Source organism: Anomaloglossus baeobatrachus, chromosome 1 (genome assembly GCF_048569485.1).
Source record: "Anomaloglossus baeobatrachus isolate aAnoBae1 chromosome 1, aAnoBae1.hap1, whole genome shotgun sequence".
In the NCBI taxonomy this organism is placed as follows: Eukaryota; Metazoa; Chordata; class Amphibia; order Anura; family Aromobatidae; genus Anomaloglossus; species Anomaloglossus baeobatrachus.
In genome coordinates this window covers 935,887,670-935,910,721 of record NC_134353.1, presented here as the reverse complement: position 1 = coordinate 935,910,721, position 23,052 = coordinate 935,887,670, and the positions used below count along the sequence as shown (strand labels likewise).

General features: G+C 48.4%; 1 protein-coding gene across 1 annotated transcript in view; it reads right to left on the bottom strand.

Annotated features, from left to right (window-relative positions):
* LOC142256577 (class I histocompatibility antigen, F10 alpha chain-like) overlaps positions 1–21,416 on the bottom strand; it is a 139,329-nt gene extending 117,913 nt beyond the window's left edge. Inside the window, exon 1 of the mRNA XM_075328334.1 lies at positions 21,259–21,416. Within this exon, the coding sequence (XP_075184449.1) occupies positions 21,259–21,307 (49 nt within the window). The 5' untranslated portion in view covers positions 21,308–21,416. The remainder of the gene's footprint in view (positions 1–21,258) is intronic.
* Positions 21,417–23,052: the final 1,636 nt, after the last annotated feature.

The following is a 23,052-nucleotide window of genomic DNA, read 5'->3' as shown; positions in this document are numbered from 1 at the left end:
TAATTAATAAAATAACCTTTTTGTATTGAAAGAATCACGAATTGTAGACTCACTGCTCAAGGTATTTTCTCTCATTTTTTCCGATTTTTTTTTTTTTTTTTTTTTTTTATGGCTGAATCTACACTACATTTGTATACATTGCCCGATGCATGCGCTCTGCAAGACTGTGCCCATCAGTGAGAAGTCAGGATGGATCTGACCACCGGACCCCCTGTTACATGTACCCCAGGATAACAGTCTGCTGCTCTCTCCTATACGGTACACAACCGGTATGCAATTATACACCTGCCGGATAGAAGGCCGAAAGAGCGCACTGTCCACCTCCGTCTGGTGAATGAACGCTGTTGGCAACACTGCAGTATTCATCTGGAAAAGCGTCCAGAGATAACACTGTGCAATGTGCACTGCGTCTTATGAGTTTTTGTTTATTTCTTTTTGTATCATAGTATCATAGTTTTTAAGGTTGAAGGGAGACTCTAAGTCCATCTAGTTCAACCCGTAGCCTAACATGTTGATCCAGAGGAAGGCAAAAAAAACCCCAATGTGGCAAACAAGTTCCAATGGGGAAAAATGTCCTTCCTGACTCCACATCCGGCAATCAGACTAGTTCCCTGGATCAATACCCTGTCATAAAATCTAATATACATAACTGGTAATATTAAATTTTTCAAGAAAGGCGTCCAGGCTCTGCTTAAATGTTAGTAGTGAATCACTCATTACAACATCATGCGGCAGAGAGTTCCATAGTCTCACTGCTCGTACAGTAAAGAATCCTCGTCTGTGATTATGATTAAACCTTCTTTCCTCAAGACGTAGCGGATGCCCCCGTGTTCCAGTCGCAGGCCTAGGTGTAAAAAGATCTTTGGAAAGGTCTCTGTACTGTCCCCTCATATATTTATACATTGTGATTAGATCCCCCCTAAGCCTTCGTTTTTCCAAACTAAATAACCCCAAGTTTAATAACCTGTCTTGGTATTGCAGCCCACCCATTCCTCTAATAATCTTGGTCGCTCTTCTCTGCACCCTCTCCAGTTCAGCTATGTCCTTCTTATATATCGGTGACCAGAATTGTACACAGTATATAAGTGCGGTCGCACTAGTGACTTGTACAGAGGTAGAACTATATTTTTTTCATGAACACTTATACCTCTTTTAATAAGTAACAATAGAATAAGGGTCAGCGCTAGACCCAATGTTGCAATGATTCTGCAGCTAATTTTACTAGGCTAAAAACCCTTTAATGCCCAGAAATAAATTCATCTGTATAATATAGAATTACCTATATGTAAAAATTTGCGCTGAACCACAACAATGCATTGAGAAATAATGTTTTATTCTGTTTTATTCTCCACTCACACCAAAAAATATATAGAACCTCTACTAAAACATCACATAACATAAAAAACAAATATACAAGTACTTGATTATGATTTAAAACTACTGAATATAAGTCTCAAGAAAGGGTTTTATATGAGTCTTTACAAAATACACAAAAGCCCATAATATAAATGAATAATAATTTGTATTACTACACCAGAGTCCTCAAATGTCACTTTGAGTCACGCACTTCACATAAGTCCGTGGCAGAATAAGTGGACTGTGTCCTTCATTCAAACTTCTTACCCGGGAAGGCATTCATACCCTGGAGTCCCGTGGTTGGTAATCAAGCGGTGTCTGCTTTCTAGGAATCCAGGAGCCTGCACAGGAGAAGTTTACAGTGCCCTGCTGTGGACCTGCAATCAGGCACAATTAAAAACCGGCAGCGCAGAAATTCCTTTAATCTGCCGGAGCCTGTGTATTTAAGTTGTTATTTAAACACTGAAGTGTTATCTGCTTTTTAGGAATCCAGGAGCCTGCAAAGGAAGAATCTGTGGTGTCCCGTTGTAAACTTGTATTCAGGCACACTTTGAAATCCACAGAGCATAAATTGTCTTTAATCTGCTGGAGCCTTGCACTGAAGAAACAAACATATAGTGCAGAGACTTTCATTGCCTGCTGAATTGTTACATTTTGGACACATCTGGCGTTAATGCGCTAGATGTGGTGTTAATATTTAACCCTATAAAGGCAACTGCAGCTTATGTGAAGTGCGTGACTCAAAGTGACATTTGAGGACTCTGGTGTAGTAATACAAATTATTATTCATTTATATTATGGGCTTTTGTGTATTTTGTAAAGACTCATATAAAACCCTTTCTTGAGACTTATATTCAGTAGTTTTAAATCATAATCAAGTACTTGTATATTTGTTTTTTATGTTATGTGATGTTTTAGTAGAGGTTCTATATATTTTTTGGTGTGAGTGGAGAATAAAACAGAATAAAACATTATTTCTCAATGCATTGTTGTGGTTCAGCGCAAATTTTTACATATAGGTAATTCTATATTATACAGATGAATTTACCTCTTTTAATACATCCCATTATTTTATTAGCCCTGGCAGCAGCTGCCTGACACTGGCCACTAAAGTGAAGTTTACCATCCACCCATACACCCAAGTCTTTTTCTGTGTCTGTTTTACCCAGTGTTCTACAATTAAGTACATAATCATAAATGTTATTTCCTCTACCCAAGTGCATGACCTTACATTTATCTACATTAAACTTCAATTGCCACTTCTCAGCCCAATCCTCCAATTTACATAAATCTCCCTGTAATATAAAATTATCCTCCTCTGTATTGATTACCCTGCAGAGTTTAGTATCATCTGCAAATATTGAAATTCTACTCCGCATGCCCCCAACAAGGTCATTTATAAAATATGTTGAAAAGAAGCGGGCCCAATACTGACCCCTGTGGTACCCCACTATGAACTGAGACCCAGTCCGAGTACGTACCATTAATAACCACCCTTTGTTTCCTATCACTGAGCCAGTTTTTAACCCAGTTACACATATTTTCCCCTATCCCCATTATTCTCATTTTATGTACCAACCTTTTGTGTGGCACCGTATCAAAAGCTTTTGAAAAGTCCATATACACAACATCCACTGCATTTCCCTGGTCCAGGCTTGAACTTACCTCTTCATAGAAGCTGATCAAATTAGTTTGACAGGATCGATCCCTCATAAACCCATGTTGATACTCTGTCATAAGGTTATTTTTCTTGAGATACTCCAGTATAGCATCTCTCAAGAAACCCTCAAGGATTTTACCAACCGTAGAGGTTAAACTTACCGGCCTATAATTTCCCGGCTCAGTTTTTGTCCCCTTTTTGAATATTGGCACCACATTTGCTATGCGCCAGTCCTGCGGTACCGACCCTGTTATTAAGGAATCTGAGAAGATTAAAAAATAATGGTCTATCTATCACAGAACTCAATTCCTGTAGTACTCTGGGGTGTAGCCATCCGGGCCCGGAGATTTGTCAACCTTAGTGATTTCGAGGCGGCGGCGTACTTCCTGCTGGGTTAAGCAGGTAATATTCAAGGGTGAATTTATGGTATCACTGGTCATGTCATCTGCCATGGCATTTTCTTGTATAAAAACCGTAGAAAAAAAGTCATTCAGCAGGTTGGCTTTACCCTCATCCCCTTCCACCATTTCACCAAGACTATTTTTAAGGGGGCCAACACTATCGCTTTTCAGTTTTTTACTGTTTATGTAGTTAAAGAATATTTTAGGATTATTTTTACTTTCTCTCGCAATGAGTCTCTCTGTCTCAAACTTAGCTAACTTAATTTGCTTTTTACATATTTTATTTAATTTTCTATAATTATATAATGCCTCATCACTACCTACCCTCTTTAATTCTTTTAAGGCTTTCTGTTTTTCTTTTATTGCTTCCCTTACAGCTCTATTTAGCCATTTTGTCATTTATTTCCTTTATTTTATTATTTATTTATTATTATTATTTATTATTATTATTATTAATTTATTATTTATTTCCTTTATTTCATTTTGTCATTTATTTATTTATATTTGTCATTTATTTTTTTATTTATATATATTTTGTCATTTATTTCCATTTTTATTTATTTACCCTCTCTGTACGGGGTGTAATGTACGCTCCTCTCTGTACAGGGTGTAATGTACGCTCCTCTCTGTACGGGGTGTAATGTACGCTCCTCTCTGTACGGGGTGTAATGTACACTCCTCTCTGTACGAGGTGTAATGTACACTCCTCTCTGTACGGGGTGTAATGTACGCTCCTCTCTGTACAGGGTGTAATGTACACTCCTATCTGTACGGGGTGTAATGTACACTCCTATCTGTACGGGGTGTAATGTACGCTCCTCTCTGTACGGGGTGTAATGTACGCTCCTCTCTGTACAGGGTGTAATGTACGCTCCTCTCTGTACAGGGTGTAATGTACACTCCCCTCTGTACAGGGTGTAATGTACGCTCCTCTCTGTACGGGGTGTAATGTACGCTCCTCTCTGTACAGGGTGTAATGTACGCTCCTCTCTGTACAGGGTGTAATGTACGCTCCTCTCTGTACGGGGTGTAATGTACGCTCCTCTCTGTACGGGGTGTAATCTACGCTCCTCTCTGTACAGGGTGTAATGTACACTCCTCTCTGTACAGGGTGTAATGTACACTCCCCTCTGTACGGGGTGTAATGTACACTCCTCTCTGTACGGGGTGTAATGTACACTCCTCTCTGTACGGGGTGTAATGTATACTCCCCTCTGTACAGGGTGTAATGTACACTCCTCTCTGTACGGGGTGTAATGTACACTCCCCTCTGTACAGGGTGTAATGTACACTCCTCTCTGTACGGGGTGTAATGTACACTCCTCTCTGTACGGGGTGTAATGTACGCTCCTCTCTGTACGGGGTGTAATGTACGCTCCTCTCTGTACAGGGTGTAATGTACGCTCCTCTCTGTATGGGGTGTAATGTACACTCCTCTCTGTACAGGGTGTAATGTACGCTCCTCTCTGTACGGGGTGTAATGTACGCTCCTCTCTGTACAGGGTGTAATGTACGCTCCTCTCTGTACAGGGTGTAATGTACGCTCCTCTCTGTACGGGGTGTAAAGCAGAGTGAAGGCAGATAGCCGTAACATACATGACTGAGGCAATGATAGATCCAGGAAAGGGTTAAGGAGTAAGGGATGGGGTTTTTACCTAAGGAATGTGGTGGGGGTCAGCGAGCAGGAGGAGAGATGGGGGGCAGGGGTCATATAAGAAATAGGTCCCATGTTAAGGTGTCATTCCTTTGTCCTGGACTCAAAGACTGAACCAGCAGTATGGATGCCTTGCTGAGGACTGTTCAGGCTGCGGCTTTGACCTGTAGGCCCGAATGGATTCAGGCCCAGCTAGACGAATTGCTGAAGAGTGCCCGGGATACAGCATCTGTCCCTTCTGAACTTTCTGAACATCAAACTTTAAGAAGATCAAGGCCTCCAGAGAGACTAACTTCTGAAATGGCCAATAGGACTCACAATAGGATCATAAGTCCTGTTACTTCTAGGAAAAGAGCAAAGCGCAGCACGACCTCTGTCCTTCTTACAAACCAGAAGGAAACTACAGTACCAGAAGAACAAGGTACAGAGAAAAGAGACAGACCATCTAACCAGAGAGACACCAAGAAGTCCAAGGAGAAAGTCCAGCTCTACTGATGTGCCAGCCAGAGAAGCAGCCAAACAAGCTACAACTGACGTGACGACAGCCCATGATGAATCGTCCCTGGGCCAGAGCTCAGCGGACAGTGGAATAGATGGGTCCCTGGGGAGGAGCTCAGTGGACAGTGGAATAGATGGGTCCCTGGGGAGGAGCTCAGCGGACACAAGGAAAATGATCAAGGGGTATACCCAGATTCCCCCTTGAGCTATGTGTACACGACGGAGGGGGATATGGGGCTGGGACTTATAACAACCACATCTCTGGGCCGATAATCTTGTTTTTTCTTGTTGATGTTTTTTCTTATAAAATAAAGGGCTGCTGTGGCCAAAAATTTTAATCCATGTCACGCAGTGTGTGGTGTCTTATTTATTAGGTTACCAGGAGCGCAATTCACTAATCCATCAGTCATGTACTCTCCTCTCTGTACGGGGTGTAATGTATGCTCCTCTCTGTACGGGGTGTAATGTACACTCCTCTCTGTAGAGGGTGTAATGTACACTCCTCTCTGTACAGGGTGTAATGTACACTCCTCTCTGTACGGGGTGTAATGTACGCTCCTCTCTGTACAGGGTGTAATGTACACTCCTCTCTGTAGAGGGTGTAATGTACACTCCTCTCTGTACAGGGTGTAATGTACGCTCCTCTATGTACCGGGAGTAATGTACGCTCCTCTCTGTACGGGGAGTAATGTACGCTCCTCTCTGTACGGGGAGTAATGTACGCTCCTCTCTGTATGGGGTGTAATGTACGCTCCTCTCTGTACGGGGTGTAATGTACGCTCCTCTCTGTACGGGGTGTAATGTACGCTCCTCTCTGTACAGGGTATAATGTACGCTCCTCTCTGTACAGGGTGTTGTTAGGGCCAGGTGGACAGGCAGACCCAGGAGGTGGATCCACTGGGCCGAACACCTTAATGAAGGCAAGGGGTCCGGTAGCCGGAGCACTACGGGTATCAGGACAGTCCGTGCAAAAGAGTGGAATGGAGAAGTCCCTGGGACCACGGAGTCACTGATGGTAGTCCGGGTGACGGAGCTCAGGTTCGGAGGCCGAGATGTTGTCAGGCAGAGTCCGGAACCGATGGAGCGAGAGGACGGGTCACCACAGGGATCAAAGATGGTACGGACTGACGGGATGGCAGATAGTCCGCGTTCGGGGTTCGGGAATCGGCAGGACCGGATGGCGAGGCAGGAGCGGCTCTAGAAGAGAGAAGGGTAAGTATATCACAGAGACACAAGGAGACCTGACTCCTAGCTTAGGAAACACGAAGAACAGGCCCCGCCCACTTGGACATTAAACCCCTTTATACCCTGTACCTGTGTGTTCAATATCCTGTCCGTGGACGCTGGCCCTTTAAGAAAGGGTCAATGACCGCGCGCGCGCCCTAATGCGCATGCGCGAGGCCCGGGTGCCAGAAGCCAGGGCAGGGAGCGGCGAACAGGAGGCAGGGGAGCCGGGCTGGAGCGAAGCTGCTGGCGGACGCTGGGAGCGGGGACCGGGACGCCTGGGGATCATAGGTGAGGGGGCCTGGAGGCTGTGGAGCGGGGGACGCCGGACAGAGGAGCCGGGGAGCGAGCCAGGGAAGCCGGGGAGCGTGGCAGGGGAGCCGGGGAGCTGGACAGGGGACCCGGGGAGCGTGACAGTACCCCCTCCCCCACGCCCCCCTCCCCGCAACCGGGACAGGAAGGCACGAATCAGAGGAGTACCCACATTCTCCCGGGGTTCCCAGGACCCTATCCTCAGGACCATACCCCGCCCAGTCCACCAAGAAGAACTGCCGGCCCCATACGGTTTTCATGGCCACGATATCCCTTACCGCATAGATGTCATCATCAGCAATAGGAGGAGGAGCAGAACTGGCAGCAGCGGAGAAGGGACCAAGGACAACCGGCTTAAGCAGGGAGACGTGGAAGGAGTTGGGTATCCTCATCGTGGCCGGGAGCTGCAGCTTGTAGGAGACCTCATTTATTCTGCAGAGGACTTTAAACGGCCCGATGTAGCGAGGACCCAGCTTGTATGACGGTAGCTTCAATCGGACGTACTTGGAAGCAAGCCAGACGAGATCTCCTGGAGAGAAACACGGGGGATCCAGACGCCTCTTGTCTGCGTGTCTCTTCATCCGCAGGGAAGCACGTCCAAGGGACGCCTTGACAGAGTCCCAAATTGTTGCAAAGTCACGGGCTACAGCATCAGCAGCAGGGACATCCGAGGAAGAGGATACAGGTAATGGGACGGAAGGCTGAAGTCCGTAAACGACATGGAAGGGAGAGCTGGAGGAGGACTCACTGACGTGGTGGTTATGGGAGAATTCAGCCCAAGGAAGAAGCGTGGACCAGTCGTCATGATGGGCGTTGACGTAGTGACGTAAGAAGGAGGTCCAGGATTGACTCGTTCCACTTGGCCATTCGACTGAGGATGGTAGGCTGAAGAAAAGTCCAGAGTCACTCCCAGATGTTTGCAGAGAGCCCTCCAGAAGCGGGAGGTGAACTGAGTTCCTCTGTCGGACACAATGTGTGATGGAAAGCCATGCAACCGGAAGATGTGCTGTATGTAGGCGTCAGCGAGTTCCTGGGCTGAGGGCAGTCCAGCCATAGGGACGAAATGAGCCATTTTGGAGAACCGATCCACCACGACCCATATGACTGTGTGTCCGGAGGACAGGGGCAAGTCCGTAATGAAGTCCATTGCAATGTGTTGCCACGGAACTGAGGGTATAGGCAGAGGCAGCAGACGGCCATATGGCAGATGTTTGGGCGTCTTGTTCCTGGCACAAGAGGAGCAGGCTGAGACAAAAGAAGCGACGTCCGTACGAAGGGATGGCCACCAGTAATGACGTACAATCGTACTCCATGTTCTCTTCTGTCCAGCATGGCCGGCTGTTTTCGAGGCATGGCCCCAGTGCAACACTTTTTGCCTGTCAGTCTCAGAGACATAGGTCTTCCCGGACGGTATCTGGGCCAGGGTGACAGGGGCCACCGTAATGATTTTACTAGGGCAGATGATGGGCTGGGATGTCTCCTCCTCCTGCTCCATGGGCACGAAAGACCTGGCCAAGGCATCTGCGCGTACATTCTTGTCCGCAGGTCGGAAATGGAGCTGGAAATCGAACCTGGCAAAGAACAAGGACCACCTGGCTTGCCGTGGGTTCAGTCGCTGAGCGGACCGCAGGTATTCCAGGTTCTTGTGGTCCATGTAAATGATCACGGGGTACACTGCTCCCTCCAGGAGTTAGCGCCATTCCTCCAGAGCCAGTTTGACTGCCAATAGCTCTCGGTCACCAATGATGTAGTTGCGTTCAGGCGCTGAGAAGCTCTTGGAGAAGAAACCGCAAGTCACCATCTTCCCGGAGGAGGACTTCTGCATGAGCACTGCTCCGGCTCCCGAGGAGGAGGCATCCACCTCCAAGGTGAACTGTCGGTTTAACTCCGGACGGTGGAGCACAGGGGAGGAAGCAAATGCCCGCTTCAGAGAGCTAAACGCGGCGTCGGCCGCAGGTGACCAGTCCTTTGGATTAGCCCCCTTCTTGGTCAAGGCGGAGAGAGGTGCAGTCAGAGCCGAGAAGTGAGGGATGAACTGACGGTAATAATTTGCGAATCCCAGAAAGCGTTGGATTGCCTTCAGTCCAGAAGGAGGGGGCCAGTTGAGAATGGAAGAGACCTTCTCCGGATCCATCTGCAGTCCGGTATCGGAGATTACGTAACCCAGGAAGGGAAGAGAAGACTGCTCGAAGACACACTTCTCGTACTTGGCGTACAGACGATTTTCCCTCAATCTTTGTAGTACCAGCTGCACGTTCTCTCTGTGGGTCTGGAGGTCCGGAGAAAAGAACAGGATGTCATCAAGATACACCACCACACAGATGTAGAGAAGGTCCCGGAACACGTCGTTCACCAATTCCTGAAAGACTGCTGGTGCGTTACACAGTATTTATAGTGCCCATCGCGAGTATTGAACGCGGTCTTCCATTCGTCCCCAGAGCGGATGCGGACCAGGTTGTAGGCACCCCGAAGATCCAACTTGGTAAACACACGAGCTCCTCTAAGCCGATCAAACAATTCGGGGATGAGCGGCAGGGGGTATTTATTTTTAACGGTGATTTGGTTCAATCCCCGGTAGTCAATGCATGGGCGTAGGTCGCCCTCTTTCTTCTTAACGAAGAAGAAGCCTGCTCCAGCAGGAGAGGAGGATCTCCGAATGAATCCCCTTGCCAGGTTCTCTGTGATGTAGGTAGACATGGCCCTTGTTTCGGCAGGAGACAGCGGATATATCCGTCCTCGAGGTGGTGTAGTTCCCGGGAGCAGGTCGATGGCACAATCGTAAGGACGATGTGGCGGCAGTACCTCTGACTCCTTTTTATCAAAGACGTCCGCGAAGGACCAATAGGCCGAGGGCAGTCCCGGTAGGGACTCTGGAACCGGAGGTCGTCGGATGGGTTGAATAGTCTTCAGACAGTTCTCGTGGCAAGAGGAGCCCCATCGGGTGATTTCACCAGTACCCCAGCTGACTGAGGGTTCGTGTGTCCGTAACCAGGGGAGTCCCAGCAGGATTTGATGGGACATGTGTGGGAGGACATAGAGAGCGATGTTCTCGGTGTGCAGGGCACCGATATGCAGTTCCACCGGCTTGGTGATCCACGAGATGGTGTCAGAGAGGGGTCTCCCATCCACAGAGGCAATTACTAGGGGTTTGTCGAGTGGAGTAACAGGCACCTGGTACTTGTCCACCGTGGCCTGCTGGATGAAATTGCCAGCTGCCCCGGAATCGAGGTACGCCTCGGCCGTGAACTGCGTCTCTCCCGTTGTCACTTGAACAGTCCACGTAACCGGGTCTGAGAGAATCCCAGCACCTAGGGTGGCCTCTCCTACCAACCCTAGGCTTTGGAGTTTCCCGGCCTCTCTGGACAGGAGCGTAGAAGGTGTGTGCCCTCTCCGCAGTAGAAGCAGAGGCCCTTGGCGAGCCGTTCTGCTCGGCGTTGTTCAGACTGCCGCAAACGGTCGATCTGCATGGGCTCGTGGACGGAGACACCAGATGACGTTGACTGAAGTGCGGCGGGCTTCTGCGGAGGAGAGGAATGCCGTATCGGACGTCTCTCACGGGACACCTCTTTGGATCGTTCCTGAAAACGAAGATCCACTCGAGTCGCTAGGGCAATCAGGGCATCCAGGGTGGACGGCACGTCACGACCAGCCAGCTCATCTTTGATACGACCCGAGAGGCCTTCCCAGAAGGCGGCGGTTAGAGCCTCATTGTTCCACCCGAGTTCCGAAGCCAAGGTGCGAAAACGGATGGCATATTGACCCACCGTCAGAGTCCCCTGACGTAGCCGGAGGAGAGATGAGGCAGACGCGGAGGCGCGTCCGGGCTCGTCAAAGGTGCCACGAAATGCCTGCAGGAACTCCTGGATGTTGGTGGTCACCGGATCCTCCTTCTCCCACAAGGGGTTCATCCAGGCCAGCGCCTCACCCTCTAGATGGGACATCATGAACGCGACCTTGGCTTGGTCGGAGGCAAACAAGTGCGGCAGCTGCTTGAAATGGAGAGAGCATTGATTGATGAAACCCCTGCAGGTCTTGGGATCTCCAGCGTACCGGGGTGGTGAGGCCAAACGAAGTCTGGAAGCATCAGAGGAGGCTGCCACGGGAGCTGTGGCCGTGGATTGTACAGTGGAAGCTCGAGATGCCGAAGATGTGACCGACGCTTGCAGCGTGTTCAGGCGGGCGTCCACAGAAGACATGAAGTTCAGCATGCGGGTCTGGGTCTCACGCTGGCGTGTGAGTTCCTCCTGCAAGGCCGCTAGTGCTTGGGCGGGATCCATGGCCTGTTCTTACTGTTAGGGCCAGGTGGACGGGCAGACCCAGGAGGTGGATCCACTGGGCCGAACACCTTAATGAAGGCAAGGGGTCCGGTAGCCGGAGCACTACGGGTAGCAGGACAGTCCATGCAAAAGAGTGGAATGGAGAAGTCCCTGGGACCACGGAGTCACTGATGGTAGTCCGGGTGACGGAGGTCAGGTTCGGAGGCCGAGATGTTGTCAGGCAGAGTCCGGAACCGATGGAGCGAGAGGACGGGTCACCACAGGGATCAGAGATGGTACGGACTGACGGGATGGCAGATAGTCCGCATTCGGGGTTCGGGAATCGGCAGGACCGGATGGCGAGGCAGGATCGGCTCTAGAAGAGAGATAGGTAAGTATATCACAGAGACACAAGGAGACCTGACTCCTAGCTTAGGAAACACGAAGAACAGGCCCCGCCCACTTGGACATTAAACCCCTTTATACCCTGTACCTGTGTGTTCAATATCCTGTCCGTGGACGCTGGCCCTTTAAGAAAGGGTCAATGACCGCGCGCGCGCCCTAATGCGCATGCGCGAGGCCCGGGTGCCAGAAGCCAGGGCAGGGAGCGGCGAACAGGAGGCAGGGGAGCAGGGCTGGAGCGAAGCTGCCGGCGGACGCTGGGAGCGGGGACCGGGACGCCTGGGGATCATAGGTGAGGGGGCCTGGAGGCTGTGGAGCGGGGGACGCCGGACAGAGGAGCCGGGGAGCGAGCCAGGGAAGCCGGGGAGCGTGGCAGGGGAGCCGGGGAGCTGGACAGGGGACCCGGGGAGCGTGACAGGTGTAATGTACGCTCCTCTCTGTACGGGGTGTAATGTACGCTCCTCTCTGTACGGGGTGTAATGTACGCTCCTCTCTGTACGGGGTGTAATGTACGCTCCTCTCTGTACGGGGTGTAATGTACGCTCCTCTCTGTACGGGGTGTAATGTACGCTCCTCTCTGTACGGGGGGGTAATGTACGCTCCTCTCTGTACGGGGTGTAATGTACGCTCCTCTCTGTACAGGGGGTAATGTACGCTCCTCTCTGTACGGGGTGTAATGTACACTCCTCTCTGTACGGGGTGTAATGTACGCTCCTCTCTGTACGGGGTGTAATGTACACTCCTCTCTGTACAGGGTGTAATGTACACTCCTCTCTGTACGGGGTGTAATGTACGCTCCTCTCTGTACGGGGTGTAATGTACGCTCCTCTCTGTACGGGGTGTAATGTACGCTCCTCTCTGTACAGGGTGTAATGTACTCTCCTCTCTGTACAGGGTGTAATGTACGCTCCTCTCTGTACAGGGTGTAATGTACGCTCCTCTCTGTACAGGGGGTAATGTACACTCCTCTCTGTACAGGGTGTAATGTACACTCCTCTCTGTACAGGGGGTAATGTACGCTCCTCTCTGTACAGGGTGTAATGTACTCTCCTCTCTGTACAGGGGGTAATGTACGCTCCTCTCTGTACAGGGTGTAATGTACACTCCTCTCTGTACGGGGTGTAATGTACGCTCCTCTCTGTACAGGGGGTAATGTACACTCCTCTCTGTACAGGGTGTAATGTACACTCCTCTCTGTACAGGGGGTAATGTACGCTCCTCTCTGTACAGGGGGTAATGTACACTCCTCTCTGTACAGGGGGTAATGTACTCTCCTCTCTGTACAGGGTGTAATGTACGCTCCTCTCTGTACGGGGTGTAATGTACACTCCTCTCTGTACAGGGGGTAATGTACTCTCCTCTCTGGACAGGGTGTAATGTACTCTCCTCTCTGTACGGGGTGTAATGTACGCTCCTCTCTGTACAGGGTGTAATGTACACTCCTCTCTGTACGGGGTGTAATGTACGCTCCTCTCTGTACAGGGGGTAATGTACACTCCTCTCTGTACGGGGTGTAATGTACACTCCTCTCTGTACAGGGGGTAATGTACTCTCCTCTCTGTACAGGGGGTAATGTACTCTCCTCTCTGTACAGGGTGTAATGTACGCTCCTCTCTGTACAGGGTGTAATGTACGCTCCTCTCTGTACAGGGGGTAATGTACGCTCCTCTCTGTACAGGGGGTAATGTACGCTCCTCTCTGTACAGGGGGTAATGTACACTCCTCTCTGTACAGGGGGTAATGTACGCTCCTCTCTGTACAGGGTGTAATGTACGCTCCTCTCTGTACAGGGTGTAATGTACGCTCCTCTCTGTACAGGGTGTAATGTACGCTCCTCTCTGTACAGGGTGTAATGTACGCTCCTCTCTGTACGGGGTGTAATGTACGCTCCTCTCTGTACGGGGTGTAATGTACGCTCCTCTCTGTACGGGGTGTAATGTTCCCTCCTCTCTGCACATTATAATGATATTATAGATATAGATAATATTATGCTCCGCTATTTACAGGAGATAATACATTATTTGTTATACACAACTCAGCTGCTGCAGAACCTCATTTTTATTTTTAAGCATTCAAATGGTAGCAGATCCACAGGATCAGTGTACTTACTATTTCTGAGAAAATTACCTGTCAGAAGTAAAGCTGCCTGAGACTCCAGTTTCAAGATCACTTTGGTTCTTCACTATTAAAGTCTATGGGAGCTACAGCAACAGCAGAGGCCTTTAAGTTCTTCAAAGATGTTCTGCAGCAGCTGGTGTATGTTCTGTACAGGTCTACAGCTGCTGCAGAACCTCTCTCAGGACCTGTTTGCATTTTGTATGTATTCTGCTGTCTGCACACTGAAGACTATGGGCACAAATCATTATTGTATTTGTGCTTCCTTTTGGCTACGTTTTATTGTTTTTCACCTGTTTTCTATTTTTAATTATTTATATTTTATTTTAAGTTTGCACTTTTTAAAAGTTTTATATATTTTCTCTAGTTTTTTTATGTTTACAGTGTTTTGATTGATGTTTGGGTTTTGTGGGGTTTATTTTATCTAGTTTATCTGTTTCTCTCATGTTTGTGTGGGTTTCCTTCAGGTTTCCCAGGTTCCTCCTATACTATCAGGTGCAGACTGGGCTGGGGGGCAGGAGAGCAAATGCCCCCTGGGCCGCTCTCCCAGCAGCTGTACTACTTGCGGCTGTGTCTGCTGTACTGTGATGTGGCTGGACCGCAGCTGCGCCTGTAAATGTGTCACAATGCACATTGCAGTCTGTATACTGTATGCATACACATCTGTACGAGACTGCATGCGTTTATATCTAGAAGATAATTTCTGCTCGCCTGCTTGCTCCTTTAGTCACATTGTTGTGGGAAGCCCTATCACATCTACCCCCATCCTATATATACTGGTGGAATCCTTCTATCCATGCCAGCTATAGTTTATTCTGTGTTGGTCTGTGAGGTGTGAAGTCCCAGGCTCTGTCTGGTGAAAGTTGTGCTTTTTGCTTGATACGGTTGTGGCGTTCACCCTTGTTTTGTAGCTTTCTTCCTTCTCTTGTTTTTCTCCTGAATCTTATTGTCGTGTGTGTGTGTTGTATGACAGAGGTTTGGTTTTTCGCTTGTCTGTCTTTTTCTGTGGTTTCAAGACACTCCTCTCCCATCCCTCCCTGGGGGAGGTATAGGGGGAATCAAATCAGGACTGGTCAGGAGCAGGGCTAGGAAGGAGACTCGGGCATCCACACCATTAGGAGTATCCCTGAGAATAGGGATAGCATTTGGCCCCAGAGCTCGAGGGACAGCTTAGGAGCCCCATTTCCCTGCTATCCCATAGTCATCATGACACCACAATTAGGATTCTGGGAGCAATGTATTTTCACTGTGTTCTCTCACTCAAAACACTCGCGTCTCTGCAAGAATAAATTGAAGCTCTTTTTACGTTATACAGATTGGCTTGAGAACTTACTGTATATACAGCATTCCCAAAAAGTAGTCTCCTGACAGTGAGACAGTGTGAACCTTAAAGAAGCAGCCAGACACACGTATGGACGGCACCTGAAGCCGGTTTGTGGCAGGAGGAAAGATGCCTAGCAAAGGCCTGGGCGAGCAGGCTGCTACGGTAAGGGACATAATACGAGCTGAAACCGGTCAGCGGTTGTACCGCTAGAGAGCGGGTCCCAGTGGGTGGGAAGCCAACCTTGAGGCAATAGTGGACTGGATGACTCCAATGTGCAAGTCCATGATGCCAGGCTGGGTGGAGGAGTATGGACCTATGATGTTGGAGATGTATTGCTAGAGGGTATGAAGGAAGACTACGTGTGTTGTTCTATTATAATGACTCCCAATGTAGTGACCGTGTTTGTGGACCTACTGCCGACCTGTACTCTGGCACATCCCGGCAGAGAGAGCAGCTAGAGGATGGCAGAAGTCCACCATCCTACTCGGAATTAGTGATGGGCAGTCCGGCTCTTTTTGGTGATCCGGTTCCTATGGCTCTGTTCACCAAAAAGAGCCGGATCTTTCAGCTCGTTCTTGGCTCCTTATGAAATATGTGTTCACCCCAGGTGAACACATATTTAAGATTATAGTAACGCCGCCAAAGCCCCGCCCACTTACAAGCGGCCAATTAGATTGCTGAGTAGGCGGAATTTAGACGTGGGTGGGCGGGGGTTTGACGGCGAAAAGAGCCGTTTAGATATTTTAGTGGCTCACACTGGTGATCCGGCTCCTGTCGTTCACAGCAGGGAGCCGGATCTTTGTGTCGGATCGTTAGCGACCGACACATCACTACTGGGAATCTTCAGAGACGTCTGCAAATGTAAGACCTTTTGTTATGACTGTGAGTAACCTCTTATTCCCCTCCTGTCCATATTTGCAAGTCACTGGGGCTTGGACAGAAGTTACCGGATGATATCCTCCACCATAGTCCCTGCATTTCTGGGTGACCCTCCGGAACCAAAGGGCAAGAAAAAATGTAGGAGTTAAATCTAAGATGGATGATGTCCCTTGTAACAAAACAAATACTGAAGATGTTGTGCCAGCATGAGAGGTTTTGTTGCTGAGAACCGAAAATGCATTGAACTAAGGCCCCTTTCACATTGCGTTTTTCTCTACGTCCACAGGTCCCGTCTGGGCATCCGTCCGGACCGCCCCTCCCCCACTCTGCAAAGCGTGCTCCAGACGCATGCGCCCGACAGGGCCATTCACTCTTATGAGCGCACTGCGTTAGCGTGTGCTCTGTTTTGTGCCATTTTTTGCACATACACGTTTCTGCAGACGGACACCCGAACGTAGTCCACTACGCACCCAGCCAGGACCCTCAAACAAGAAAACACAGCAACCTCCCTTGTTCTGTGGGGATGGCTGAGGCGCAGACTACAGGAGGGATCCCCTTGCCCACAAATACCACCCCGAGCGACCAAAATAGCCCCAAAGGGGACAGTGATGATATCTGTAAAGCACTGTGGAATATGACTGCGCTATATAAGAAAGTAACATAATATCTGGCCGCTCTGACAATGGTACCTATTTCTTTCCTTACACTGAATGGCTGATGGATATATAGAAAGACCCAGAGGATAAGTACAGAAGTGTCACCCAAGACCGACACAATGTAACAGAATCACAGCACTGTGCACTGAGAGCAGAGCTCAGCTCTGATTGGACAGGAGCTGCAGCTTCCTCCAATAAGAAAATCAATCTCCTGCTGATCAGCAGTTACCGGGCAGAGGGAGGGAGAAGACGTTACCTGCTGAAGAAACAACTTTATCATTATTTGCTCAGTTTCTCATTTACCAAAATGAGCAAAAATGTAATACAATAATAAAATCCACTGCAGTGCGGTGCCCGGAGGTGAAGACGCTCAAAAGCAGCGACAAAAATATACAAGTGGCACAAACATGGGCATTAAAGTGGGAGGACGGTGAATTTTTACAGATTCACATAAATAGCTGGTGATTTTACAAGGGTTGTGGCCTCTGGACACTGATCTCCCACCAAAAATACTGGGAAGGGGGGACAAGCACCAAAGTCAGGTCACTGTAGACCGGCCCAAATGGGTTCTGAGCTTAAAAGATGCATCAATCACAGGAGACCAATGTACCAAAATTATTTCATAGCATAGCCATGATAAGCAAGAAGACCATCCTACGTAAGGCTATGTTCACACTAGAAAAATGATTTTTCTTAAGAAATTTCTTAAGAGTGCACCTGTGTTAAAAAACGCACCAAAAACGCACCTGCGTTTTTGCCGCGTTTTCGGTGCGTTTTTGGTGCGTTTTTACCGCTGGTTGCTCCCTGCGTTATTGTGCCAATTATCTATGGCAAAAAACGCAGTTAGCTGCAGAAAAGAAGTGACATGCTCATTCTTTTTCTTAAGAAAATCTACTGAAAGAATTTTCTTAAGAAAAAAACGCAGTGTGTGCACAGCTAATTTTTTTTGCCATAGGTTTTGCTGGGGAATGTCTGCAGAAAGGTTACAAGAATTTCTCAAGAAATTTCTGCAGCAAAAACGGACCCAAAACGCAGGTAAAAAACGCAGTGTGTGAACATAGCCTAAATGGTTAGAGGAGACTGCTCCATGCTTGGAAGAGGTGGTGGGACAGGTTACATTTCTGCTCAAGGTAGAAAAATTGGAAGCAGAAAAGAGCAAAGATAAATTAACGGAGAAATTCTTTAAGAAATGGAGAAAAGTTATATTGAAACAAAAGGTATAATTAAGTTTCCCCTTCACCTACACGGAATGGTACCTCTTGGACGATATTCAGGGTACTCTGGGGAAATTGAAGATACATACCTAGAAGAAGTGTATATTTATACCATTATCAATAGGGACCCCTTGAAATGCAGCATGTGGCGAAATGTGAGTGTTCTTTGCATTCAATTTTCTATTTGGCATAAAGTTTATTGGTTGTTGAACAAATTATCGGAGAAATGGACTAACTGTATTAAAATACCAGATGCCCTCAAAAGAGGGAAGTGTTCAATGTTTTGATGTCTAATTTCATTGCCAGGTTTGTGTAAAAAAACAAAAAAAAATGTATAAGGCTACATGCGCACGCTGCTTCTTTTTCGTGTTCACAAACTGCAGCCAAAACTGCACCTTGTCAGAGAGAGCCTGGAAATGTCACAAAAAATGTAGGTGCTTTTTTGGTGCATTTTTGCTGCTTTTTTGGTGCGTTTTTGGCTGCAGTTTTGTCAACAATTGTTTCATGTATTTTTCAGTTCAAACAAGCCCATAAAGCTTGTTGAATTGGAAAAAAAAAAATTAGAAATAAATAAATAATTAAAAAAAACGGCGTGCGGTCCCCCCCAATTTTAATGCCAGCCAGATAAAGCCATACGGCTGAAGGCTGGTATTCTCAGGATGGGGAGCCCCACGTTATGGGGAGCCCCCCAGCCTAACAATATCAGTCAGCAGCCGCCCAGAATGGCCGCATCCATTAGATGCGACTGTTCTGGGACTGTACCCGGCTCTTCCCGATTTACCCTGGTGCGTTGGCAAATCGGGGTAATAAGGAGTTATTGGCAGCCCATAGCTGCCAATAAGTCCTAGATTAATCATGTCAGGCGTCTATGAGACACCCTCCATGATTAATCTGTAAATTACAGTAAATAAACACACGCCCGAAAAAATCCTTTATTAGAAATAAAAAACACAAACACATTCCCTCATTACCAATTTATTAACCCCGACAAAGCCCTCCATGTCCGGCGTAATCCAGCATGCTCCAGCGTCGCTTCCAGCAGTGCTGCATGGAGGTGACCGGAGCAGCAGACACCGCCGCTCCGGTCACCTCCATGCAGCTAATGAAGACAGCCGCGCGATCAGCTGAGCTGTCACCGAGGTTACCCGCGGCCACCGCCGAATCCAGCGGTGGCCGCGAGTAACCTCTGACAGCTCAGCTGATCGCGCTACAGCGTGGAGCCGGCGGCAGGAGCGTGGAGCCGACGGCAGGAGCGTGGAGCCGGCGGCAGGAGCGTGGAGCCGGCGGCAGGAGCGTGGAGCCGACGGCAGGAGCCTGGAGCCGGCGGCAGGAGCCTGGAGCCGGCGGCAGGAGCGTGGAGCCGGCGGCAGGAGCGTGGAGCCCGGGACTTTCAGCGGCGGTGGCGGTGAGAGGGGTCCATCATCTCCCCTGTGCGGGGACCGCGGTACTTCGGGGAACACGGGGAGGACGGGACTATCAGCGGCGGCGGCAGCGAGAGGGGGATGGACGTTGGCAGCTGAAAACATTGATTTTTCCCTCTCGCTGCCGCCGCTGCTGATAGTCCCGTCCTCCACATCATCTCCCCTGTGCGTGCATGCTGGGGACAGTGGTACTTCGGGGAACACGTGGAGGACGGGACTACCAGCGGCGGCAGCAGCAAGAGGGAAAAATCAATGTTTTCAGCTGCCAATGTCCATCCCCCTCTCGCTGCCGCTGCTGATAGTCCCGTCCTCCACATCATCTCCCCTGGGGACAGCGGTACTTCGGGGAACACGTGGAGGACGGGACGGGACCACTTGCCTGACCTCACTTCCTGACAAATCACCTGCGTTTTTGCTAGCAAAAACGCAGGTAAAAGGCAGGTAAAATGCACCACTTGTGATTAGCATGCATTTTTCCTGCGTTTTTGATGCCCTCATTGATTTCAATGGGTGACAAATGTTGACAAAAACGCAGGAAGAATGAACATGGTGCATTTTTTTTGTCACAAACTTTTGACAAAAAAACCGCTGACAAATAAACTGCAGTGTGTGCATGACAAATCTGACTTCTCATAGACTTTGCTGGGAAGTCAGATGTCAGAAAGTTCTGCTGACAAAACTGCAGCCAAAAAAGCAGCAAAAAAGCAGGAAAAAAAGCAGCGTGCACATGTAGCCTAAGGCTATGTTCGCACGTTGCGTTTTTTCCCGCGTTTCTGCAGCGTTTTTAGTGGCAGCGTTTTTAGCGGCAGCGTTTTTGCGCTAAAACGCATGCGTTTTTGTTTTCCAGCAAAGTCTATGGGAAAAGCTGAAATCCTGTCTGCACTTTGCTTTTTTTTCTGCAGCGTTTAATTTGCATATTTTGGGTCAAAAACCATGCTGAAAAAGAAGCAGCATGTCAGTTGTTTTTGCCATTTCTGCAGCGTTTCCTTAACATTGGAGTCAATGAGAAATGGCAAAATGCAACCAAAAGCACAATTCCTGCGTTTTTTATGCTTTTTACCCGCTTTTCCACTGCGTTTTTGGCTCCAAAAACGCATGCTTTTCTGGCCAAAAATTAAAGGGTTCTAATGTTCCTAGTTTAAATAAAAGTTAATTTTATATTTTTTTTCTCTTTTTTTTCATTCTTTTTGACTATTCCAACTTTATTTCTCAGTGTCTTGATCTACAAAATGCATCTGCAGAAACGCAGGTGAAAACGCAGGTAAAAAGCGCTGAAAACGCACTAAAAACGCGGTAAATACGCATGCGTTTTTAGCGCTAAAAAAATGGCCAAAAGCCATTTGGTCAAAAACCAAGGGAAGGAAAACGTGCAGAATAAACTGCAGGTACTCCGACGCAACGTGCGCACATAGCCTAAAAGAATACAAATTTTTATAAAGTTAGATGACGTCAGGTCACTGATCTCACCCATCAGAACAATCCACAGCATCGGCCCAGATGGGGCTTCACTGCTTTGAGGCCGGAGACCCCACAAATAGCGCCACCTCCTCCTCACTATGGCGACACATGTGCAGCTTCTCTACTGGATTGCTGCGTCTAATAGACGACAATACATTAACCACTGATGGTCACAGACAGACGAGGCCCCTGTGCAAGAACTTTATAGGGGCTCTTTATAGCCCAAAATCTCATCATAATGCACAATTCCTCCTGCTTTGGAGGTGATAATGTGCCCCATTACTTTAGAGCCCTTGTGCGGCTGCGAAGGTTGCACCAATTATGTATCCGCTCTTGACATAAACTACAACAGCAACACAACATATACATAAATAAGACATAATAATCATCTAAAATAAGGAGCAATCACTGATTAGCTCCAGACTCACCGGAACACACCGCAGGCACCTGGAGGAGAAGCACAATGAGGGGCAACATCCTCCTCCTCCTCCTGCCCCCGATATATGGGGGACCCCGAGGAGGAGACAGAAGAGGGACCCAGGAAAGACCAGAACCACAGCACTGTGCACCGAGGACGGCGCTCAGCTCGGATTGGACGGGAAGTACTGCCTCCTCCAATAGGAGAATGAATCTCCAGCTGATCAGCAGTTACCGGGCAGAGGGAGGCTGGAGAGGTTAGACGCTGGATAGTGAAAGTGAAAGTGGAGATTTTCTAGGAATAATGAGCATTTATAGGAAATTTGTGAGATATCAGGATCTGGATGAGACGCGTCACACAAGTTCCCATGTGGGGAGAAAAGGCAAATGTGAAAAAAAAAATCCAAGTGCGGTGAAATTGCAAAAAAAAAAAGTGCAATTGCTCAATTGTTTTGGGGGTATTTTATTCACAATGTTCACTGTATTTTAAAACTAACTTGTCCATATCATGCCTCAGGTCGGTGCGAGTTCGTAGTCACTAAATATGTTTACTTGTACTTTTATCTAAGGGGATAAAAAAAAAATCAGAAGTTCGTTCTAAAAAAGAATAGCGCTGTTGTCGCCATTTTCCGAGACCTGCAGCGTTCTCACTTTTCGGGATCTGGGGCTCAGTGATGGCTTATTTTTTGCGTCTTGAGCTGTCGTTTTTAATTATACCATTTTTCTGCAGATACTACTTTTCGATCACCTGTTATTGCATTTTATAAAAAAATATTGCGGTGACCAAAAAATGTAATTTTGGCTTTTGACATTATTTTTTTTACTCCACACCGTGCAATGATCAGATGGATTGATTTTATATTTTGATAGATTTGGCATTTCTGCACATGACTGATACCAAATATGTGTGTTCTGCCCATTCATCAGATGTCAAAGTTATCACATAGGGTACATAGAGTAATTGCCCTTGTAGTGATGTGTGTTTAAAGGGAACCTGTCAGCAGAAATTTTGCTCTAAAGCTAAAAGTTTCCCCTTCTGCAGCTCCTGGGCTGCATTCTAGAAAGGTTCCTATTGTTTTTGTGCCCCCTTATAGACCAAATAAAATACTTTATAAAGTTGTACCTTTTGGTATGCAAATCTTCTAAATTGTCCATCGGGGAGGGGTGTCTGGTGTCCATTACTGTCCCTCCTGCCACTGTACGCCGTCCCCCAACGCTCCATGTCATACTTCAGGACGCCGCCCAGTGCGCCCGAGGTCCCGCGCATGCGCCCTGCCACTCTCGCGGGATTGTGTGCACAGTGTCACCGCTGGTGACGTGTTGCGCGGCCACGAGATTATGGGCGGGCACTTGCTGATGAAAATCACAGCGCCGCCCATAATCTCAGGCCTGCCATTTCCCCTCTGCCTCCAGCGTTCTGCGCAAGCGCTGGCCAGATGACCCGACATCACCTCTTTCCCATCTTGCCCTGGAGCAGGAAATAGATGGGAGGAGTGGAGCAGGACACCACCGGTTACGAGAGGTGACGTCGGGTCATCTGGCCAGCGCTTGCGCAGAACGCTGGAGGCAGAGGGGAAAGGGCGGGCACGAGATTATGGGCGGGCACTTGCTGATGGCAATCACAGCGCCGCCCATAATCTCGTGCCTGCGCACACGTTACCAGTGGTCACTGTGCACAGTTCTTGTACAGTTGCACGGCACATGCGCGGGACCTCGGGTGCACTGGATGGCGTCCTAAAGTATGACATGGAGCGTTGGGGGACAGCGTACAGCGGCAGGAGGGACAGTAACTAACACCAGACAGC